Below are 19,255 nucleotides of genomic sequence, written 5' to 3' on the forward strand. Positions count from 1 at the left end.
AGGGATCTGAGAAGAGGGGTTCAATCAACCCCTCACTTTACAAACAAAACTGCAGCCCAGAGAAAAAAACTGCTGTTCCTGCTAAACTGGAAGATGAGAGAATCATGCCCTAGTTTGCCCCAAGGACATACTATGAATAGCTAAAGATTTTCATTAACAACATAAACCAACAGTTTTTAATGAAATGTTATGTGGGCAGTAGATTAATGTACTATGCTAAGAAAAATTTAATATTTATGTAAAGCCCTTGATATGATATAGTGCTTTGCACAGGGTAGATGCTCAGTAATGGTAGCTATTACTTCCAGCTATATGGTCTTTGGAAGGCTGAGTGCATGATGTCTACCTGGCATCAACGGCTTGACTAAATTGATAATAGAGCCACATGACTTCTAATCTAATTCAAACATTTGATTTTCCACATGGAAAAAGTGAAATCTAAAAGGGATAAATGACCTGCAAAGCCAGCCACAGTGAAAGAGACAGAGCCAAGACCAAACCCTGAATCCCCAGTTCAGGTTCCATTACATGCCACAGGTCTACAGTTTAGCTATAAGGTTATGTTCAAACTTTTATAAGAAGGTAATAAGAACATAGCTGCTATTACCTGACTTTTTTCAATCCTTTTATTAAAGTCATCATTGAGCTATGATTTTGATATAAGAATCAACAAAGCATATTGGGAATATATAGCCTTAGGAGTTAACAACGAAACAACAGTCTTGGTAATGCAGTTCTATCACGGACACCTGATAAATGGATAGGCTACCGGAGCAGCTGTTATATGTGCCGAAGTAAAGAGACTACAAGCAGAACAGAAATACAAAAGAGAAAACACTTAAAATGTGACAACAGCTGTGGGTCACTAAGACACTGAGATCAAGTCTTTTGGCATACAGCAACAACAGAATGGTTCGTTTTAAGCAAAGACTAACCGGGAGTCTAATAAAAACACTGGGAGACCAAGACTAAAAGGCACAATGCGGGAAGAGTTGTAGTAAGCAATCCAAAAGTTTTCCCTTTCACGAAGAGTGGAAAGCCCAACCGTAAACTTTCAGGTCCTTTTGCATATGAGATCAGGATGCCCTCCCCCTTCCCCCATAAAGATAAAAAATAATCTCCGTATGGGAGGGAAAAAGGGGCAGGGCATAGAGGGGAATCCAATTTATTTGTGGTGAATTAAATTCAACTCAACAAATATTTCCTGAAAAATCTACTATGTGTAAAACATTGTGAAAGATGCTTGCCTTGCCTCAAAGACCTCAGAATTATATGGGAGAAGGGAAGAGAATGGGGTTCACGGAAGTACCCAAGGAGGAACAGAAGCTCTCTAAGAGAGGTTCCAGTCAGGGCTATAGGTTCAAAGGGGTAAAGAGGACTTCGAGACTCAGAAAAGGTTTCACGGGAGAAGTGAGGGAGAGGGTAGGCGAGTGGGTGAACATTCGGACCATCGGGAGAGGTCAACTCCCGGTCCCCTCCCAACTGCCCGCCTCCTCACGCGCTTGGCGGGCGCCCTGCTCACCCTCTCCCGCGGGGCAGGCAGCAAGGCTCCCGAGCAGCCCACCCCGCCCCGGTTCTCCCCCGCCATTTCTCACCTCGGAGGCTTCCAAATTCCTCCTCGATCAACCCTGTCTGAAGACAGGAGAAAACGCTGACAGGAAAGAGCCCCAAGGCGGGCGACCGAGGCGTGCTGTCAGCTCACTAGCTTGAGCCTGCCGCCAGGCCGCATCCCCATAGTAACACCGCCAAGCGCCGGTTCGAACGCCCGCGCCGACGCCCGCGCGCTGGCGGACCAGCACCATTCACCAATGGGCATCCAGGGAACTCGTGGACGTGGGCCGCCTTCTCTTCTAGAAGACCAATCAGGGAACTAAGGAAACGGTGGGCGTAACTCTCAATTTCCGTCTTTCGATCTTTCAACCAATTACTCCGCTCAAGTGAAGATCTCGCGATGTTCTAAGTGAGAGAACCTCACCTTTGAGGCGGGTCCAGAATCCTTCTGCCCGGAGCTGTTGGTCGCCCAAAGCGAAATCGAGCTCTCCGGATTGGTCGACGTACCCCCGGTCTCCGTTCAAGGCCCGCCTCCTGCCTCATGCCACTTCGGAAGGTGAGTAACCTTAGGGAGGGTCCATTGGCTTTAGTTCTCCGCGGCGGAAGTGAGGCTCGGAGCTATGGAAGTCTGCAGCTGACTAACCTCCCGTCGCTGTGGGGTCAGAGGTGGTCGTTCCCTCCTCCAAGCTGGCAGTGGGGCGTGGTTAGGCCAGGCCCCAGACGCTCGCAGGACCTCAGTTTTCCTGTATGCGTAGGGAGAAGGGATCAGTGGCCCCACGAGCCTTGCTTGCCCTCGTGCAAGTGATGATCGGGTGGGTCGTCGGAAGCCCAGAGTTCCGGGTGTAGGGCCCAGCGACCCGAGGGCCATTCCTTCGCCTCCTTGGGCCTCAGTTTTAACATTGTTGTTACCTTTTAAACCCTGCCTACTTTCCAAAAGAGGTTTTATATTTTCTAATTGCTTCATTTATTGAATGGATAATATCGTGGCAATTATAGCAGAAATAAAGAAAGTCACACGGGAGTCCCACTACCTAAAAAAATAACTTCCTTTTTCCTTGTTGTGGCTTAGTTTGGACCTTATGTAGTTATTATATCTCCTAAGGGGAAAATATATGAATGACAAATTAAAATAAACTGAATGCAATCAAATAGGCAAATGTAGCTAATGTAGAGTCGAGGTTGAGAGCAGTGATGTTGGGAGACAGGCAGATCTGCTTTTGAGTCACTACCCAGACACATGTCTGAGCTGTAATTTCCTTTTTCCTCTTCTGAAAACTGGCAGTAGTGCCTCGTGGGGTTGTTGTGAAGATTAAGTGAAATAACAAAGGTAAAGCACTTGGCACAATGCCTGACAAGTAGTAACTCTTCCAAAAATGATAGCTATTATCTTCATAATAGAAACAAGCAAATATACTAGCCAATGGAGCCAGCAGGTGTACTGTAACTGAGTACCCAATTTAGTTCAAAACTTGTCAGTTAAATAACTAATAATTCAGGAAGCAATACATTCTTCAAAAGAGTGGAATTTCTTCCTAGTAGCTATATCAAGAGGAATTTATCTTGTGGGGCCCTCAGGGATATACATGGTGTGATCACCGGTAGTTTTGCAGAAAATGTGAAAAGCCATTTCTTGATTCAACTGTCAATAAAAGCTAAGAGCATGCCCTTAAAACATAACATAGAGAAGCTTTCTGATAATCTTGTATGATACAGGGGTAAGCGTGACTCGTATATTCAGTACGTCTATGTCAGACCCTACATATACATTATTTATTTTAAACTCTACAGCAACCGTGAATAGTAGGTTTTTGTTTCCTTGTTTGTAAGATGAGGAAAATGAGGGCTAGAAAAGTTAAGTATTTTGCTCAAAGTAAGACACTGTTAAATTAGGGAGCTAAGTCTCACTGCGAAGCCAGCCATGCTTTTCTGTGTTGTGCCGTGCTGTTTCTGACTGAAAGAGGATGAAAATACTTGGAATACCATATGTACAAGCAGCTTTACCCAAATGGAGGGAGGTGGGCTGCAGAGATACCTACAGTGGAAGCAAAATCTTTAACAGGAAATTTCAGCCTTGGGAAATGAAAAGATGGGATGAGGTGATCACTAGACGCATGTGTCCATTTACTTTGTGGGTAGTCTATAGCACTTCAAATTCAACTTGTCCCAAACAGGAATCATTTGCGTACATCCTACTCCTACTTCTACCTAGTCACTCAAACCAAATACCTCTCCCTTCCCCTCTCCCTTGGACAATGAAACATCAAATAGTGTTGATTTTCTCTTTGAGACCTCTCAAATTCATCCCTTCCTCTCCTTTCTCACTGCCTCTGCCTTAATTTGACTCTGTATCATTTGTCATCTGGACTGTTGGCAACAGGCTTGTAACTGGTTGGCCTCCTTGCCTTCTAATTCTTTCTCCACTTTCCTTGCTGTCAGAATGTCTCTGTAAAATGTCAACCTAACCATACTACAGCCATGTCCAAAACCAGTCCAAGGCTCCTCATTGCCTATGGGATAGAAACTAAGTTTTATCAATGGAATGTCATCTTGTGCTTGAGGGTCTTTGCTCACGCTCCTCCCTTGGCCTGGAGTGTCCCTTGCCACCTTTATTCTGCTTGGTAAACTCCTAGTCATCCCTCAAAATCCTTATGGTGTACCCCTTGACCTAAAGATATCACCCCTTCTTTGCTACATTTACATCTTACACATACCCTTGTGATGCAAAAAACACATTTGGTAACTTGTCTGTTTAAACATCTTCCACTTTCACTAGTATTCAGCTTCCTATCTACTCTTCAATCCTGTTACACTGCCTGTCGAATGGGACACACTCAACAGACATTAGATGAGCGAATGAATCCTTTCAGGCTCTAGTATTAGAATTCCCCGCGTTTGCTTTCCAGAATTGTACAGCAGGTGGCACTAATAGGCCATTTAACAGATCTTCACTAGAAATGATTTTTGTCCCAACCTTGTCTGACTTGGCTTCATCCTAGAAGCCAATATTCATGTCATTACAGGTGAAATCTCCTGTTTCCTCCCTCAGCCAAATGGCAAAGATAGCAAGATGACTCAGCAGCTTGGTCTCTATGAGAAAAGAGAGTGGCAGATGTCCAGGGAAAGGTGCAGTTGAGGGAACATTTTTATTCAATTTATGGTAGTTGGGAGCTTTTTTCTTTCTTTCTTTTTAGTTTTATCTTTTTGCTGTTGTTGTAAGAGAGAGCTTTATTCAAAGATGGGAGCCTCATTTCTGTCCACTCCTTTGAAAGGGAAGAAGGGACTTGGAGAATTGGAGAAAAGACCACTGTGATGTGGGAAGTGAGGGAAACATGAGCAGTCACAAAGTTGCTTGTGGGCAGGCAGGGTTGGCCTTCCTCCTCACAGTGGAGTGGCCTGGGCAAATTTCCAGGACACCAGTGCCCTAAGTTAGGAATTTGTGTGCTTGCCCCAGGCTAGCATCCAGTGTGTCCCCAGTACTTGGTGCTTGGGAACCCTCAGGCTACTCGGTATGGTTTTGAATGTGTGGTTATAGGTTCCTGCTTCCCAGAAAAAAAGCAGAAGAGGCATAGAAACCTTTATCAGAGACACAAAGTTTAGGGGCCTCAGACTACACTTTACCCCTCCAGGATTGTCTTTGGGCACCAAGACCTTCATCTATACCACCCTCCAACTAAAACCTCTTCTGTAGAAAGGAGTCCAGTTAGACATATTTAAAATCCTCCATATGAATATAGATCAAAGTGTGGGAATTTTGGAACTGGAAATGATTTTATAAATCATTTTCGTGTTCTCTCTCAGGGCTACTTGTGCCCTAAGCCCTGCTCTTTCACGGTAAGCAAAGCAGTATAAAGGGAAAAAAATACAGATTTTGGAGTTAGACTTACTTGAATTCAAATCTCAGCATTCACAGACCAGCTATGCCTTTGGGCAAGTATTTTAAACTTTCTGAATCTCAGTTTCCTCATCGTAAACTGGAGATAATAATGCTTATTGTGAAGAGTTGTCTTGAGCATTAGAAAAGATATACGTAAAGAACCTTGCACAGGATAGATGCTTAATTGATAACATGGTGGGGTGAAATACTGTTTCTGCTAGAGGGATTTTACACTAGGAGGAACAAGTCGGGGGGTAGGATTTGGAGAGCTCTTTCTGTATGTAAAGGTACATTTATGAGGGCTTTGGGGGTTGAACTATGCTTGCAGTAGCACTCTGATTAATTTGATGAAAATATTGGAACACAGCACATCAGTATAGCCATTATCTGTGAATTATGTTTTGGCACCTAAGTCCTGAACCTCCTAGGCTGTGAGGGAATTGTATCTATAGAGAAAGCCAAGAGTACTTTTCGTTAGCTTCTGGAACCTTCTGATGACATTGAGGGTTTTTTTGTTCGGGTTTTTTTAACCACCTAAGGCACTTTGCCACTTTTCTGAAGTGTGAATTGCCTGCTGTCAGCCTGGAGTTCTCACCTCCGCAATCCTGGCTGCAGGCATCTTTGCATATTAGACGCTGTGTTCTTTAACCCCCTGAGGTTTGAATCCACTCAGAGTTTGTGCGTGCCAGAACGTGTGTGTGTGTGTGTGTGTGTGTGTGTGTGTGTGTGTGTGTATGAGGGAGAGAGAGAGAAATCTGGCTACTTTCAAACCCCAGGACAGTTTCAGCTCCATGGTCTCCAGAAAAACAGAAAACCTCCAACAATAGCTCCATTGACTTTTATGTAAATGGCACTCCTCAGGAAAACACTGGGCTATTTCCCAAAGTCCCAGAACGTACCCTGAACATTTGTTTGAGTGGGAGGTGGGGAGACAGTTCTGTTGAGTCAATGAACATCTGTTGAGAGCTGCTGTGCTGGGTCCCAGGAGACAGCTCATAGTCTGGCTCTTACCTGCCAGAGGTACAGACAGAGATTTACCATACTAGGCATGCGTGCTTGTGGTGGCTTTGTACTGTGTCCACTTAGCTGAGCTGGAACCGAGTTTCCCAGGATTCCCTTCCTGTATGGTTCCAATTGGGGTTGACCTCAAGAAAATTTTGTGCAATATTTGGAAAACGGAAGTGAAGTAGCAGCCAGTACACTGTGAAGGATACCGGGCATGATGGCAGTGTATACCTTTTGACACTGATCTGCTGGCTCACCTTGGTGGTGCAGGACAGCACCCAGGCCTGCAGCTCCCCAACGCCTGCTGAACCTCCTACTTCAGCTGCTCTGACAGTCCTAGGCTAGATGTACGTTCAGCTCTGTGGCAAAGGGCCCTTGCTTCTCCTGCAACTCACCCGAGTCAGTGAGCTTGGAGACAGTGAACAGAAGTCGATTTGTTCTCACAGGTTCCGGTTCTTTCTCTCCTCCACTTCACAGCCAGCTTTCCTTCCCAACTGCTGGCCTCACCGACTTACAGAGACTTCAGGCCTAACACCAGATGCAGAAGTGACAGAGTTGTGTGGATTTCTCCATCAGCTTCCTAATTGAACAAGGTCTAATCCCTATACTAAATTCTTACTTTACCGTTGCTCATAGTGTTCTGTTTCTCTTATCAAACGCTACAGTAGAAGATTATTCAAGCCATGTTAAAGGCCCAGAAGATGGAGTGATTAGAAGCCAGAAGGCTTCACAGAAGAGGTGACATCTGAGTTGTTGCTGAAAGGATGAGGAGGTGGTTAAATGGATGGGGAAGGAAGGAGAAATTCTAGAGGACAGCTGGCTCAAGCCAAGCAATTGAAGGGCAAATAGGAGTTCTGCCTTTCTGGCCTCTCTGTGGGTGCAGAGCATAGAGAGAAAGTGAGCATCTGTCTGATCCTAGCTCTTCTTGTTCCTTCAAGATGAACCGTTGGTCAGTCTGCTTCTTAGATGTGGTCACCGCTGACTACTGGTATCTACTGAGATACATTTTTGCTGGGTGCACCTCTGTCAGTGACCTAAGCCTCCTCCCCACAGGAAAATATTGGCCTGCTCCCGTCTCCCCAGTAGTTCCACATGGCCACCCCAGGCCTGTCTTTCTTGGCCCCCCATGCAGCATCTTTGTTTCCTCATGCTGTATTGGCGATGGCAGTGGTGTGGAGGGAGGGCACTGTGCCCACTAGTCTGGGATCCCTAAGCTTATTGAGGGGTTCCAACATCCATTCCATGGGACTCCACTCGAAGCAGGGGCCAGGTGCCCTACACCTATAACTTGCTAATACTTTCTGAGCATCTTGATAGGAAAGCATGGGATCAGGTACCTGTTTCTGCCTAAACCTGGAACCAGTCATTTGAAATCTTGCTTCACCAGTTCTTTGGTGACAGGGTTCCTTCTGGCTTCCAGAATAAGGAACGTTCTCAGCATAAATAGGGAGACCAGGGAAACAGAACACCATATTTAGTAAAAGCCTGATACCGGTTTACATATGAATTTTAAACTCAAAAAGAACCATACTTTACATACTGTTATGAGCCATTCTTTTTCCACTGAAAATCTTTTTACAAGCAGCACGTTTGACTCTACCTCATTTTTTTAAAGGCCTCGTAATCTTCCATCATATAGATGAAATACTGTACTTATTTAACCATTCCCATATTGATATTTGTTTCTGCCCTTTTTTTCTTTTTGTGTGTGTGTGTACATCTTAAACATGTATTTCTATATGTCAGTATGCCTAGAATTGGAATTCCTGGGTCTAAGGGAATGTGCATTTTATGTTTTGATAATTATTACCAAATTGTCCTCCTAAGGGGATATGCTAATTTAATCTCCCACCAACAGTAAATGAGAGCACAGACCATTTCAAAAACCCATTCTGAGATTATTTCCAATCCTTAAAAACTCTCATTACAGGTGTAGAAAGGTTTGGAAAGGCCACAGTGTTGGGTGTGCTTGGTTTTTTGGGTAAGGAACCACTGTTCTCTAGAGTAACATTACCATCTGTTGGTAGTCCTGAGAATTGCCCTGGAACAGGTTGTGATTTGGGTCTGATTTTTAGGCCTTTGACAAATGCAAGCTCATCTTGATTGAGCACCAACAAGGGGGCCATGGAGACCATCAGCATCTACTCCAGCCACCCTTTCAGCATCAGCTCTGCCACCTGTGAGCACCAGCTCCTTCTTGGGCCCTGGAATCTTGGAGGTGAGACCCTCCGACTCGGGCCTCTCCCTGCCTGGGCCACTCTCTCAGGCCTCCGCTGCATTTGAGACACCTGGTTTTCTTTCAGTTCTGCTGTCTCACCTCGGAACCTTTGCCCATGCTGTTCCCTCTACCTGGAACAAATCTCTCCTCTTTCCCTTTGACAGCTTACCTTCTACTCATCCTTTACTTCTCTGCTCAAACATCCCTTCTTCCAGGAAGCATTCCTTGATCCCTCAGTCAGGGTTAAGTTACCAATCACACATTTCCCCTTTGGAGCACATACTTTATTGGCAATTATTTTTAAATTTGCTTAACTATTTGATTAAAGCCTGCCTCTTCCACTAGAATATAAACTATATTCTATATTCTTGTGAGGGCAAAGGCCAAGCACAGTACTTGGTACATAGTAGGTACTCAATAAATATTTGTCGAGTGAACAAATGGTTCAAGTTTTTCTTTTGCAGGGCTTCACATAAAGGATCTTCCATATTTTTTGTTACCTTGATTACATGTCCTCCTTCAGATGATGAATTTTTTTTTCACTTCTGCAGATATTCCTACTCCCTTCCTGTCTTTTGTTATTGTTGACATTTTTTTCTGAAATGGAAAAAAGGCTAAATGGAAAAGACTAAAAAAGTCTGTCTTCATTGTATTTCTGATTATAAAAATAATAAATGTTCTCTGTAAATTTCCAAATAATACAGATATATATGGAGCAGAAAATGGAAGTCTCCCCATAATCTCATCCCCCCCAGAAAACAGTATTAATGATGTGTATCCTTCAGACATTTGTCTGTGCATAATGAAATCTACTGAGATTACATTCCAAGCACTGTTCTAAAGCACTTTACAAAAATTAAGTCATGTAATCCTCATCGCAGCTCTTTACAGTAGATCTATTACTATCCTGTCTTACAGCTATGGAAACAGGCTTAGGAGCTAATCACACAGTGAATACATGGCAGAGTCAGAACTTGAACCCAGGCTCCAGGTTCACACTCTTGACTACTCTGCTAGTTCACCTCTGATGGGGTAGGAAAGAGACTTTCTACCATGTGTTCCCCTTTATATTTTGAGTTTTGAACCATGTGAATGTGTAACATTCCAAAACGGATAAAAGATTGAAAAAAAATCAATAATAAATTTTTAGTACACTAAGCTACCCTTTCTAAGTGACCCTTCTGAGCCATCAGAAACCACATCGTTGGGGTCTCTTTGCTCCAGAGACTCAGGTTGGAGGCTGAGGGAAATAGGATTGTGAATTTGATGATAATATTGTACTGCATCTCTCCCATTCCCCGCATCTCTCCAGTTTCAGTGGTATGCTTCTGAGGATCTCCAGTCTCTACATACACACGCCAGCCCTGTTTTAGCTGGGAGACCTGGAGGAGTTGGGATAGAGCTACAGTAACAGGTAGGGACCAAGGTCCTGCAGTTGCACACAAAGGCCTGTCTCTGACTCCTGGTTTTCCCCCATTGGTTCTCAGCATGCTGCCTTTGTCTGTAGGTGATGAGGTCACTGCTAGCTGGTCTGTGCTACTCTGCAGCACCAGAGTGCTGCCCCCAGTATGGATCTTCCTGTTTTGTGTAACTTCGAACATCTTTTTTGTTAGACCTTCAGTTGACCATGGCCCTGAGAGCATGTGGCTTGATCATCTTCCGAAGATGTCTCATTCCCAAGATGGACAACGCTGCAATTGAGTTTCTACTGCTGCAGGCATCAGATGGCATTCATCACTGGACTCCTCCCAAAGGTGCGAGGCCAGGGGGGCGGGCTTTGGGGAAATGCCAAGCACTGTTCAGAAATCCACCCTGCCAGGCACCCTGCAAGGCTTGCTTCCCAGTCATTGTGTAGCAGGAGCGGGTGGGGTGGGCAGGAGCTCTTGATCCTTTCTACATACAAAGTCTCCATGCCAGGCCAGAGAAGAACTGGAAATAGAACTCTGTGGCTGAATTCCAGAGCAGAAGCAAGACCTGGTTTTCTTTCCTTTTTTTTTTTCCTCTTCTCCACGCCATGCAGCATGTGGGATCTTAGTTCCCGACCAGGGATTGAACCCGTGCCCCCTGCAGTGAAAGCACGGCGTCTTAACCACTGGACTGCCAGGGAAGTCATAACACCTGGTTTTCTTGCATCAGTCACCAGAGCCTCTGTGGTGAACGGCTGGGTAGGGGAAGAGGCACTGGGCTGGGAATTGGGGACCTTGGGGTCAAGTTATTACTGGGCTACAGGTCAGGAGCCCATAGTGAACAGCCCCCAGACAGAAGGGAGCAAGTGGGGTCAGGGAGGGGTGAACAAGACTCCAGGGTTGGAGGAAAACAAGGAAGTGGGAATAGGAAATAAAATTTGCACATTCAAGTTTCACTGAGGAGAAACAAGGTGAAAAAAAAAGAGACAGAAGTGTCACCGATACTATGAATAGGAATATTCACACTTGCCTCCTGATCACCTCAGTCACACTGCACGGTCCCTCTCGCTGAAAGATTTCAAAGGACCTCTCTGAATTTTTCCCTGCTTGGGCCTGGGGGAGAAGTTACCCTGTTAACACTGCTGGGCAGAATGCTGAATAGATGCTGCTGGGCAGGGTGTGCCCAGAGACTCCCACACAGTTCTGAGGGAAGGTCGGGCATCCTGGATCAGCGTCACCTGTCTCACCACCAGCATCCCTCCCACGATCCTCCCCTGGTGCGTTACCTACCTGTCTTTGTGTCCGTGGCTGTATGAGGTGCTATACAGAGAAAATTCCCTAGCAGCCGTGAACGAAAATGGGCTTTTAAGTCCAAGCTCCTGGCTGCTTTCTGTGGGAGCTGTGCAGCAGCAGCTGACTCAGGGCACTGCTCTGAGGACCCCTGGGAAGGAGGAGGCTAGGATGTAGCCCTGTCTTTGAACTAAGAAGAGAACAGCTAAGAATTCCTGCTCTCTATGAGCTCCTGAACCAGGAGGCCCCCAGCAACTTGCTGGAGCCATGTGTTGACCGAGGCTGCCAGACCCCTCCCAGGCCTTCTTGGCCGCCCCTGGGCAAGCTGAGAATTTGCAGGGAGGGCTCGAGGCAAAGCTGAGGGCTGCTCCTAGTCTGCAGAGCTTCAAGTTCTCTTACAACAGTTTCTTGGCAGTTGTCTGTTTGCGTTTGGGCCTTGCCAACAAATTTTCTTAGAACTGGCTCTCAGCTTGTCCTTAGTCTAAGTTCCCATCAGGACTTTCCCTATGAAACTGGAATCTGGCCTTGCTCAGAAAGATGAAAACAATTTGGAAGAGCCTTGATAGCTACTTGGAAACAGCTGCCGGTGCCTCGGTGCAGGGTTTGGAGACAGACTGTTGGCCCTGGGACTTCAGGGACCAACTGCAGGCAGTGTTAAGTCTTCACTGTGCATTGTAGGTGAAGTGCTCCCTCTCCAGCCAGCTCCCACCTGGCAAGAAAGGACTGCCCCTCCTTGGGAAAATCACGTTAAGGTGTCCCAGGGAAGGGTCTCCCTGAGAATATGGGATGAAGAGAACTCCAAAGAAAAATAAAGCAGAGGTCTGAGGGAGGCTGTCTCTCTCACCATCGAAGAGCAGTATTCTAGACCAGACTTGCCAAATATATGGTTTGTTTCACTCTCTGTAGAGAAGATGGGGTGGGGAGGAGGGATTGCCCAGACACCACAGAGCCAGACACTGCCTGCCCTGTACCCCATTCCTAGGCATGTTAGGATATTGCCAAAGCTTAGCAACACCTAGAAGAGTCACCAGAGACCCCAGCTTTAAATCATCTGACCTGGAAAATCCAGCTTTGTTGAAGATTATATCCACCTTCTCTTCTTTTCTCCTAACCAGGCCATGTGGAACCAGGAGAAAGTGACTTGGAAACAGCCCTTCGGGAGGCTCAGGAGGAAGCAGGCATAGAAGCAGGCCAGCTGACCATCATTGAGGGATTCAGAAGGGAGCTCAATTATGTGGCCAGGGAGAAGCCTAAAACCGTCATCTACTGGCTGGCGGAGGTAAAGGACTACGACGTGGAGGTCCGCCTCTCCCACGAGCACCAGGCCTTTCGCTGGCTGGGGTTGCGTGAGGCCTGCCAGTTGGCTCAGTTCAAGGAGATGAAGGCGGTGCTCCAGGAAGGACACCAATTTCTCTGCTCCACAGTGGTCTGAACTCACCAGATCAGGGTCTTTTGCCTCCGTAGGATCCTTGAGGGCTTCTGAGGTGAACTACCTTTGCTTCCAGGGAAGCCTGTGCCGGTCTTTGGCTCATTATAGCAGATTGCAGACAGGCTGGTAAAATCAGCTGAGGACCCTCAGAAAAGAGCAAGCAAAAATCTCAGCTGGGTGGAAAGGAAGGGAAAGGAGTTTAAAAAAAAAAAAAAAAAAGGCCAAGCCCAGTGAGTGCATCCTTATACTTTATGAATAAACCTCAAGCAGCTTATCTCTCCTTCTAACCTGCTGTATTTATTTCATGGGCTCTTGCCTTGGGTGGGGAGAAAAGCTAGAGTGAATCAGAGCTCTGACCTTAGCTGGAGGGAATCCTGTGTCCAAGCACTGTACCCCAGAGAAGCTGAGAGACGGAGTTGGAATCAGAGAGACCCAGCACTGCCAGGTGGCTCTCCTGCCTCTGGACCTCCAAGCACCCTCACCCCACCCCACCGGTGTGCCTGAGACGTAGTGACTTTTAGCGGACAGGATATACAAGCAAGTGGGACTGGAGCGCAGGAATGGAGTCTGCTACACAATCGGCCCGCCATATCCGCGGATATCGAGGGCCGACGGTGGGACTCAAACCCTCGGAATTTGGTATCCTCAGTGGGTCCTCAAACCAATCCTCCGCGGATAACGAAGGACGACTGTACTCGCTAATGTACCTTTCCCTGGCACCAGGCACATATGTTATAGGTGCTCAGTAAATATTTCCTAAGATAATTCGAGACCCAAGGAACATTGGAACAAATCCCCAGTCACAACAGGGAAAGGAAGGACAGGCAACCCTGGGCCACCAGGTCAGTGACACATACACTCCAACCTCCCAGCCCAGTCCTGACTCCCAGGGTCAGCGTGGTTGTCAGCATGACTGAGGCCACTGGCAGGGGCAGGCCTGAGCCTGGGGGGCTCAGGTGGACCACCCAGCAGCCCTGTCACTACCCCGTGCATTCCTCGCCTGCAGCTGCCTTCCCCGCCTTTAGCAAGCCCTCGTCATTGGCATTTCTCTCTTCCCACCTGCTCCCTTTTTCCACAATTCAACTGTAAGATCCAGAGCCGCAAGAGCTGCGTCTCAGCCCTCTTTCCCCTAGCTACTAGGGCTCAAGGAATGCAGGGTAGGTGTTAGATCCTACAGCCCTTCCAGGAGCTGTTAGCAGCTGGATTCATGTGGATTTCATTAGAGGGTTGTTGCCCGATGAAGTACAGAAGATTGGATGGGAAGGGGCATTGGCAAAGGTCAACCTGGATTACCAGGGTCAAGAACAGCCACCCCCAGAGGAAGGAGAGAGAAGTCACCCAGGTCTTCGATCAGGCCTCCAGATGTTTTCAGTCACTGGCTCTCCGTGCAGACAGGGCAAAAGTACTAGCGAACAGGATTTTGGAGCCCTGCCAGGGACCTGAATGGTTTCGTTCCTCACCCCTCTGAGCGGCACTCCCGGAAGGAGGCCTGCTACAGGAAGTTTTTCAGCTTAGTGCTCTCCTTCCAGGCCAGCAGGGACCACATCCCACTGATTTAATAAGTGCCTGCTGGGCAGTGGTGCCAAACCACAGACTAACAAGGGCTGGCTGGCCCTGTGCGCTTCAGCATGGGAGTCTGTGGAATCTCAAAATGTTAAGACCTCATACCTCAGACTTGGAAGGGACCTGGAAAATGACCTGATTCTGCTGCTCACTTTTTTAGCTGAGGATATTGAGGCTTAAGAAGGTAGATGGCCCTGGCAGTTGCCTATATGTGAGGTCCTTTGAGGATGAGGTGCCAGAGGGAAGACTCTGCCTTAGAATATCTTGTACAGCTTTGGAGTCATTCTTCTGGAACTTACAAAGTTTTCCATTAAAACACAGGTACTTTGGAGAAGGTGGGGCGGGGGGGGAAGCCCATAAACTGTGTTCAGGTGTTCACTTTGTAGGATGAATTGACAGAAAGGTGGGACTGGGGCATGTTATGGGCGGTGGATGAGGGAGGGAGAGAGTGGAACCGAGATTGGGATGTAGTAGGTGAGTAGGCTTTGTTGTCATCACCACTTTGCTTTCGGCCACCTGGGCTTGTTCAAGGGCTATAGGGCTGAGACTGCAATTTCCCCTTCAATCTGAGGCCCTCCAAGCTCCAGAGCATCTCCTCCTGGAAGCTTCCCCTGATAACCACTCACTCTATAAACACCAGCCTGTCCCCACCTACACCCAAAAAGGCTTCTCTTGGAATTCCACATGTTTTCCCCGCTACCACCTGCACCACCCCATCTAATGAACTAATCCCCACAAGGGTGGTATTAAGTTGCCCCCTTCTGGGGGCATTTTTTTTTTTTTTTTTTTTTTTGGTTGCATTGGGTCTTTGTTGCTGTGCGCGGGCTTTCTCTAGTTGCAGTGAGCGGGGGTCACTTTTCGTTGCGGTGCGTGGGCTTCTCATTGCGGTGGCTTCTCTTGTTGCGGAGCACGGGCTCTAGGCGCGTGGGCTTCAGTAGCTGTGGCGCGTGGGCTCAGCAGTTGTGGCTCGCGGGCTCTAGAGCGCAGGCTCAGTAGTTGTGGCACACGGGCTTTGTTGCTCCGCGACATGTGGGATCTTCCTGGACCAGGGCTCGAACCCGTGTCCCCTGCATTGGCAGGTGGATTCTTAACCACTGCGCCACCAGGGAAGCTCCTGGGGGCATTTGATAGAGGCTCTGGAAAACCAAAATGCCCTCTTGACACCCAAAAGCAATACCTTACACCCCCGCAGTAAGCAGTTGTTTGCTGAATTGAAGACCCAAAGGAATGAAAGTATAAGGGTGGTTTTAATGGTAGAATTTAAATGGAAATGCTCGTGCTGGTGTGGGACCCCAGGTGGGACCCCACGTTTGAGGAGCAGAGGCTGACTTCTCCATCAGTCCAGCCTGTGGCCCAACCCGTCCCTTACCTTCTAGAGGAGGGCCGTTCCAGCCCCGCCACTGCCCCCTGGAGGTTGTGCTACAGGTTTCCAGTGAGGCTTGCTCTCAGCCTTCTTCCTAACCCTCCCCCTTCACTTCCTTTCCCCTCCTACCCCACCTCCAGCTCCCCATTGTGTAACGGGAAGTGCTCAGCAGGACCCCCTGAGGAGGGGAAAGGGGGCTATGGAGGGAAAAAACAGCACTAGGATACTGAGTATAGAGGCACAGCCTCTTCCTGTTCTTCAGACTGGGAACCCCCAGGGACAGAGCCTCTTCCTCTTCAGTTTTTTCCCCACTCCCCTGACCCCCCCCCCATTCAGACTTAGGGCTTGTCTCATAAGGCCAAGAATTCTCCCCTCCCCTAATGGGCGAGGGGCGTCAAAAGGTACCAATTTTCAGTTATAAAATGAATAAGTCATGGGGGTGTAACGTACAGCATGGTGACTATAGTTAATAAACTGTAGTGCATATTTCAAAGGTAGGAGAGTGGATCTTGAACGGTCTTATTACAAGAAAAAAATTTGTTTTGTGACTGTGTATGGTGACGGCTGTTAACTGGACTTACTGTGGTGATCATTTAGCAATATATACAAATATCAAATCATTTATGTTGTATACCTGAAACTAATATAATGTTATGTCACTGACCCCTCAATTAAAAAAAAAATTCAGTCTCTCTTTTCCCCTATAGTCCATTAAAATGGTAAAGTACATTGAAAAAAAATTCTCTCGTCCCCTCAAGCTGCTGGAAAGATCCTTGGGCATGATAAAGTAAATGGCCAGCCTGAAGATAAAAGCCATGTCGCTCCTTGGGAGCTGGGGTGTGTACCAGAGAGGGGAGGGTGTCAGCAGGAGTCCCACTGAGTCGGACAATGGCAGGAAAGGAAATCACCCAGTTGCCCCTGCGGTTTTCTTCAAGGCTGGGTCTGGGCAGGCCTCCCCTTGCAGGGATGGGCTGTGCAGCTGTTCCCAGAACAGAAGGTAGTACTTCTTCAAATGCTTTTCAAAATATGCTCATAAGTATGTGTGTGTGAGCCAAACAGAAGCAGAAGTGGATTTAGATCTCCCCTATTCGATATTTGTATATATTGCTAAATGATCACCACAGTAAGTCCAGTTAACAGCCATCACCATATACAGTTATAAAAAATTTATTTTCTTGTAACGAGACCATTCAAGATCCACTCTCCTACCTTTGAAATATGCACTACAGTATTATTAACTATAGCCACAATGCTGTACATTACACCCCCCTGACATTCATTTTATAACTGAAAATTTGTACCCTTTGACCCCCCTCACCCATTAGGGGAGAGAAGGATTTAGACCTTAGAGGTCTTGAACATCAGAGCTTGAATTTTTTCCTAAATGACCTGATTGAATTTCAGAAAGATTTCCTTGGCTGCTATGTGGATTGAATTGAAGCGTTCAAGAGTAGAAAGATTTAGGAGTCCACTGCAATGGTCCAGGCTAGAATTGATAAGATCTGACATGGGGTAGTGGCCAGGGGATGAGAGGTCAACATTGGCCTTGGACTTGAGGAGGAGTGAAGGGACCAGAAATCTTGGTGAGGGGAACCAACAAAAGAAGACTTACTTGCTCTGTAGCCAACCAGGGTGAGGGATACTTTGCCCGTATCTGGGGGAACAAGAGCAAAGATCCTCCCAGAAAATTCACATCTTGGTCTTAGAGAGAGGGCTTGGCCAGGGTTTAGCTGATTCACAGAGTGCTAAAAGGGAAACGGAGGCAGACTCTTAGGGTACACACGGTCACAGAATGGGGGTGTTAGGCCCCAGTCCCAGATTTCCTGCAGTGGCCACTCAGTCCCTCCCCATTACCTCTGGAGAAGGAAGCTCCCTGTTCCTGCATACCAGCCTCCTCACCCCCACTCCCAGCCCAGGGGTACAGAAAAGACCAATGGGGAACTCTGGCCATGACAAAGCTACTGGAAGCTCCATGGAGGAGGGGCAGCCCTCCCTCCTCACCCAGATGTACAGAGAGAGAGAGAGAAATTTGGAATGTACAAGAGGTGCTGGCAGAGATGGGGTGTTGGACAAGGCTCTAAAAGGGAAGAGTTTCTGGCGTCCTAGCAAACAGGGGTAGAGGTAGCTTCTAGCCCACTTCCCTCCCCTTCCCCATCCCAAGACCAGCTCTTCCTCATGGTTCCTACCATTCCAGCCACTGCTGCCCAACTTCTTGAACCTCTCCTTTTTGTCGTCAGTAGGGGAAAGGGAAACACTTGCTGGCCTAGAATCAGGCCCATTGGGTGGCAGCTTCAGAGACACACATTTCAGTGGCTCCCCAGCCTTGGATATGTATAGGCCGGGGCTGGCCCAGGCTGTTGAAAGATGGGTGAAGACTGGGCGGGAGATTCTAGGCTTCTAGATACAGACCACCAGGTTCCAGTCCAGTCTTGGGTACTAATCTTCTGTGTGACTCAGGCCAGTGCCCTCCTCTCTCACTGTTTTAGCTTGTTCATCTGTGCTTTTGTGATTAACAAGGTCAATGGCAGAGGCCAGATTAGAAACCAGATTGCAAGCCAAGGGCTAGTTTGCTGGGATTTGGCCAGTCAAGGGCACTCTTCCCTTTGGCCCTGTCCCAGCACACAGTGAGTGTTCAGTGGGCATGGTGTGTCCCCTCCCCCATCTAAGCTGCCTGCCCTCAATGCCCTTCTAAAATTCTTAACGTTTTATTTGACTTCACTTCAGATCTTTTTTTTTTTTAATTGGCCACACTGCATGGCATGTGGGATCTTAGTTCCCCAGCGGCCAGGGATCGAACCCGGGCCCCCTGCAGTGGAAGTGTGGAGTCCTAACCACTGGACCTCCAGGGAATTCCATCAATGCCCTTCTAAAGGGTACTCCTCCTCCATGCCAGATGACTTAGGCCTTCCAGATTACTTTACCCAACCTCAACCCCCATGCCATCTCAGACAGCACACACTACTTGGTCCTGGGGTATAGAACTTTATGCAACTATGGAAATGTTCTATAATCTGCACTGTCCAATATGTGAGTCACTAGTCACACATGGCTTTTGAATACTTGAAATGTGGCTAGTGTGCCTGAAGAACTGGATTCTTAATGTTTAATTTTAATTAATTTTAAAATTAAATTTAAGAAGCGTCATGTGGCTAGAGGCTACCCAATAGGGTACAGTATCAGTTTTAGGCAGAGTTTTTCTTTGTTCCTTGTTTCGAATTGAGAGTTGATAGGAGTTACCATTTATTTAACACTCTTTGCCAAATTTTGCGTAAGTACTTTACAGACACATCTCAGTGAATCCTAGAAATTCTATTTTAAAGATGAAGAAGCCAAGGCTCGAGAGGTTAGGTCAACTGGCTTCAGACCGCATAGCAAGTGGAGGGCCATTCAAGTGTGAGTCATGCCCTCCAGCCATTTAGGGAAGTTTCCAGGACCCAGCCTGGGTGCCCTCCTTCTACAGTCACTCCACACACAGCCCATGGCTGTGCACCAGGGCCCAGGGAGGCTCATCACTGAATACTGATTAGTAAATGCTCTTGACAAAAAGGAGAGGGAA

The 19,255-nt window shown here is 47.2% G+C and overlaps 2 protein-coding genes across 10 annotated transcripts in view; one reads left to right on the plus strand and one right to left on the minus strand.

Annotated features, from left to right (window-relative positions):
- The window catches only part of KIF24 (kinesin family member 24), a 61,039-nt gene extending 59,266 nt beyond the window's left edge, over positions 1–1,773 (minus strand). For all 6 annotated transcript variants that reach the window (XM_068552097.1, XM_068552094.1, XM_068552095.1 and 3 more), the window contains exon 1: positions 1,596–1,773. The gene's annotated coding sequence lies outside the window, so the exon portion shown is untranslated. The remainder of the gene's footprint in view (positions 1–1,595) is intronic.
- Positions 1,774–1,994: 221 nt separating this feature from the next.
- On the plus strand, positions 1,995–13,060 carry NUDT2 (nudix hydrolase 2). Of its 4 annotated transcripts, none has more exons than XM_068553346.1 (5): positions 1,996–2,107; positions 8,506–8,648; positions 9,961–10,062; positions 10,262–10,402; positions 12,460–13,060. In XM_068553346.1, exons 4-5 carry the CDS (start codon positions 10,276–10,278, stop codon positions 12,774–12,776), a joined length of 444 nt encoding a protein of 147 aa, XP_068409447.1. In that variant the 5' UTR covers positions 1,996–2,107; positions 8,506–8,648; positions 9,961–10,062; positions 10,262–10,275; the 3' UTR covers positions 12,777–13,060. The 4 variants fall into 4 exon arrangements, with proteins under 4 accessions (XP_068409451.1, XP_068409447.1, XP_068409449.1 ...); XM_068553347.1 differs by lacking the exon at positions 1,996–2,107 and adding an exon at positions 6,860–7,023; XM_068553348.1 differs by lacking the exon at positions 8,506–8,648.
- Positions 13,061–19,255: the final 6,195 nt, after the last annotated feature.

This window comes from Eschrichtius robustus, chromosome 10, assembly GCF_028021215.1.
Source record: "Eschrichtius robustus isolate mEscRob2 chromosome 10, mEscRob2.pri, whole genome shotgun sequence".
Lineage (NCBI taxonomy): Eukaryota > Metazoa > Chordata > Mammalia > Artiodactyla > Eschrichtiidae > Eschrichtius > Eschrichtius robustus.

Coding starts and splice junctions, on each gene's coding strand:
- NUDT2 (XM_068553350.1), top strand. CDS start 10,276: ATGGCCCTGAGAGCATGTGGCTTGATCATCTTCCGAAGATGTCTCATT. Junction 10,403..12,459: donor TCACTGGACTCCTCCCAAAG/GTGCGAGGCCAG, acceptor TCTCCTAACCAG/GCCATGTGGAACCAGGAGAA.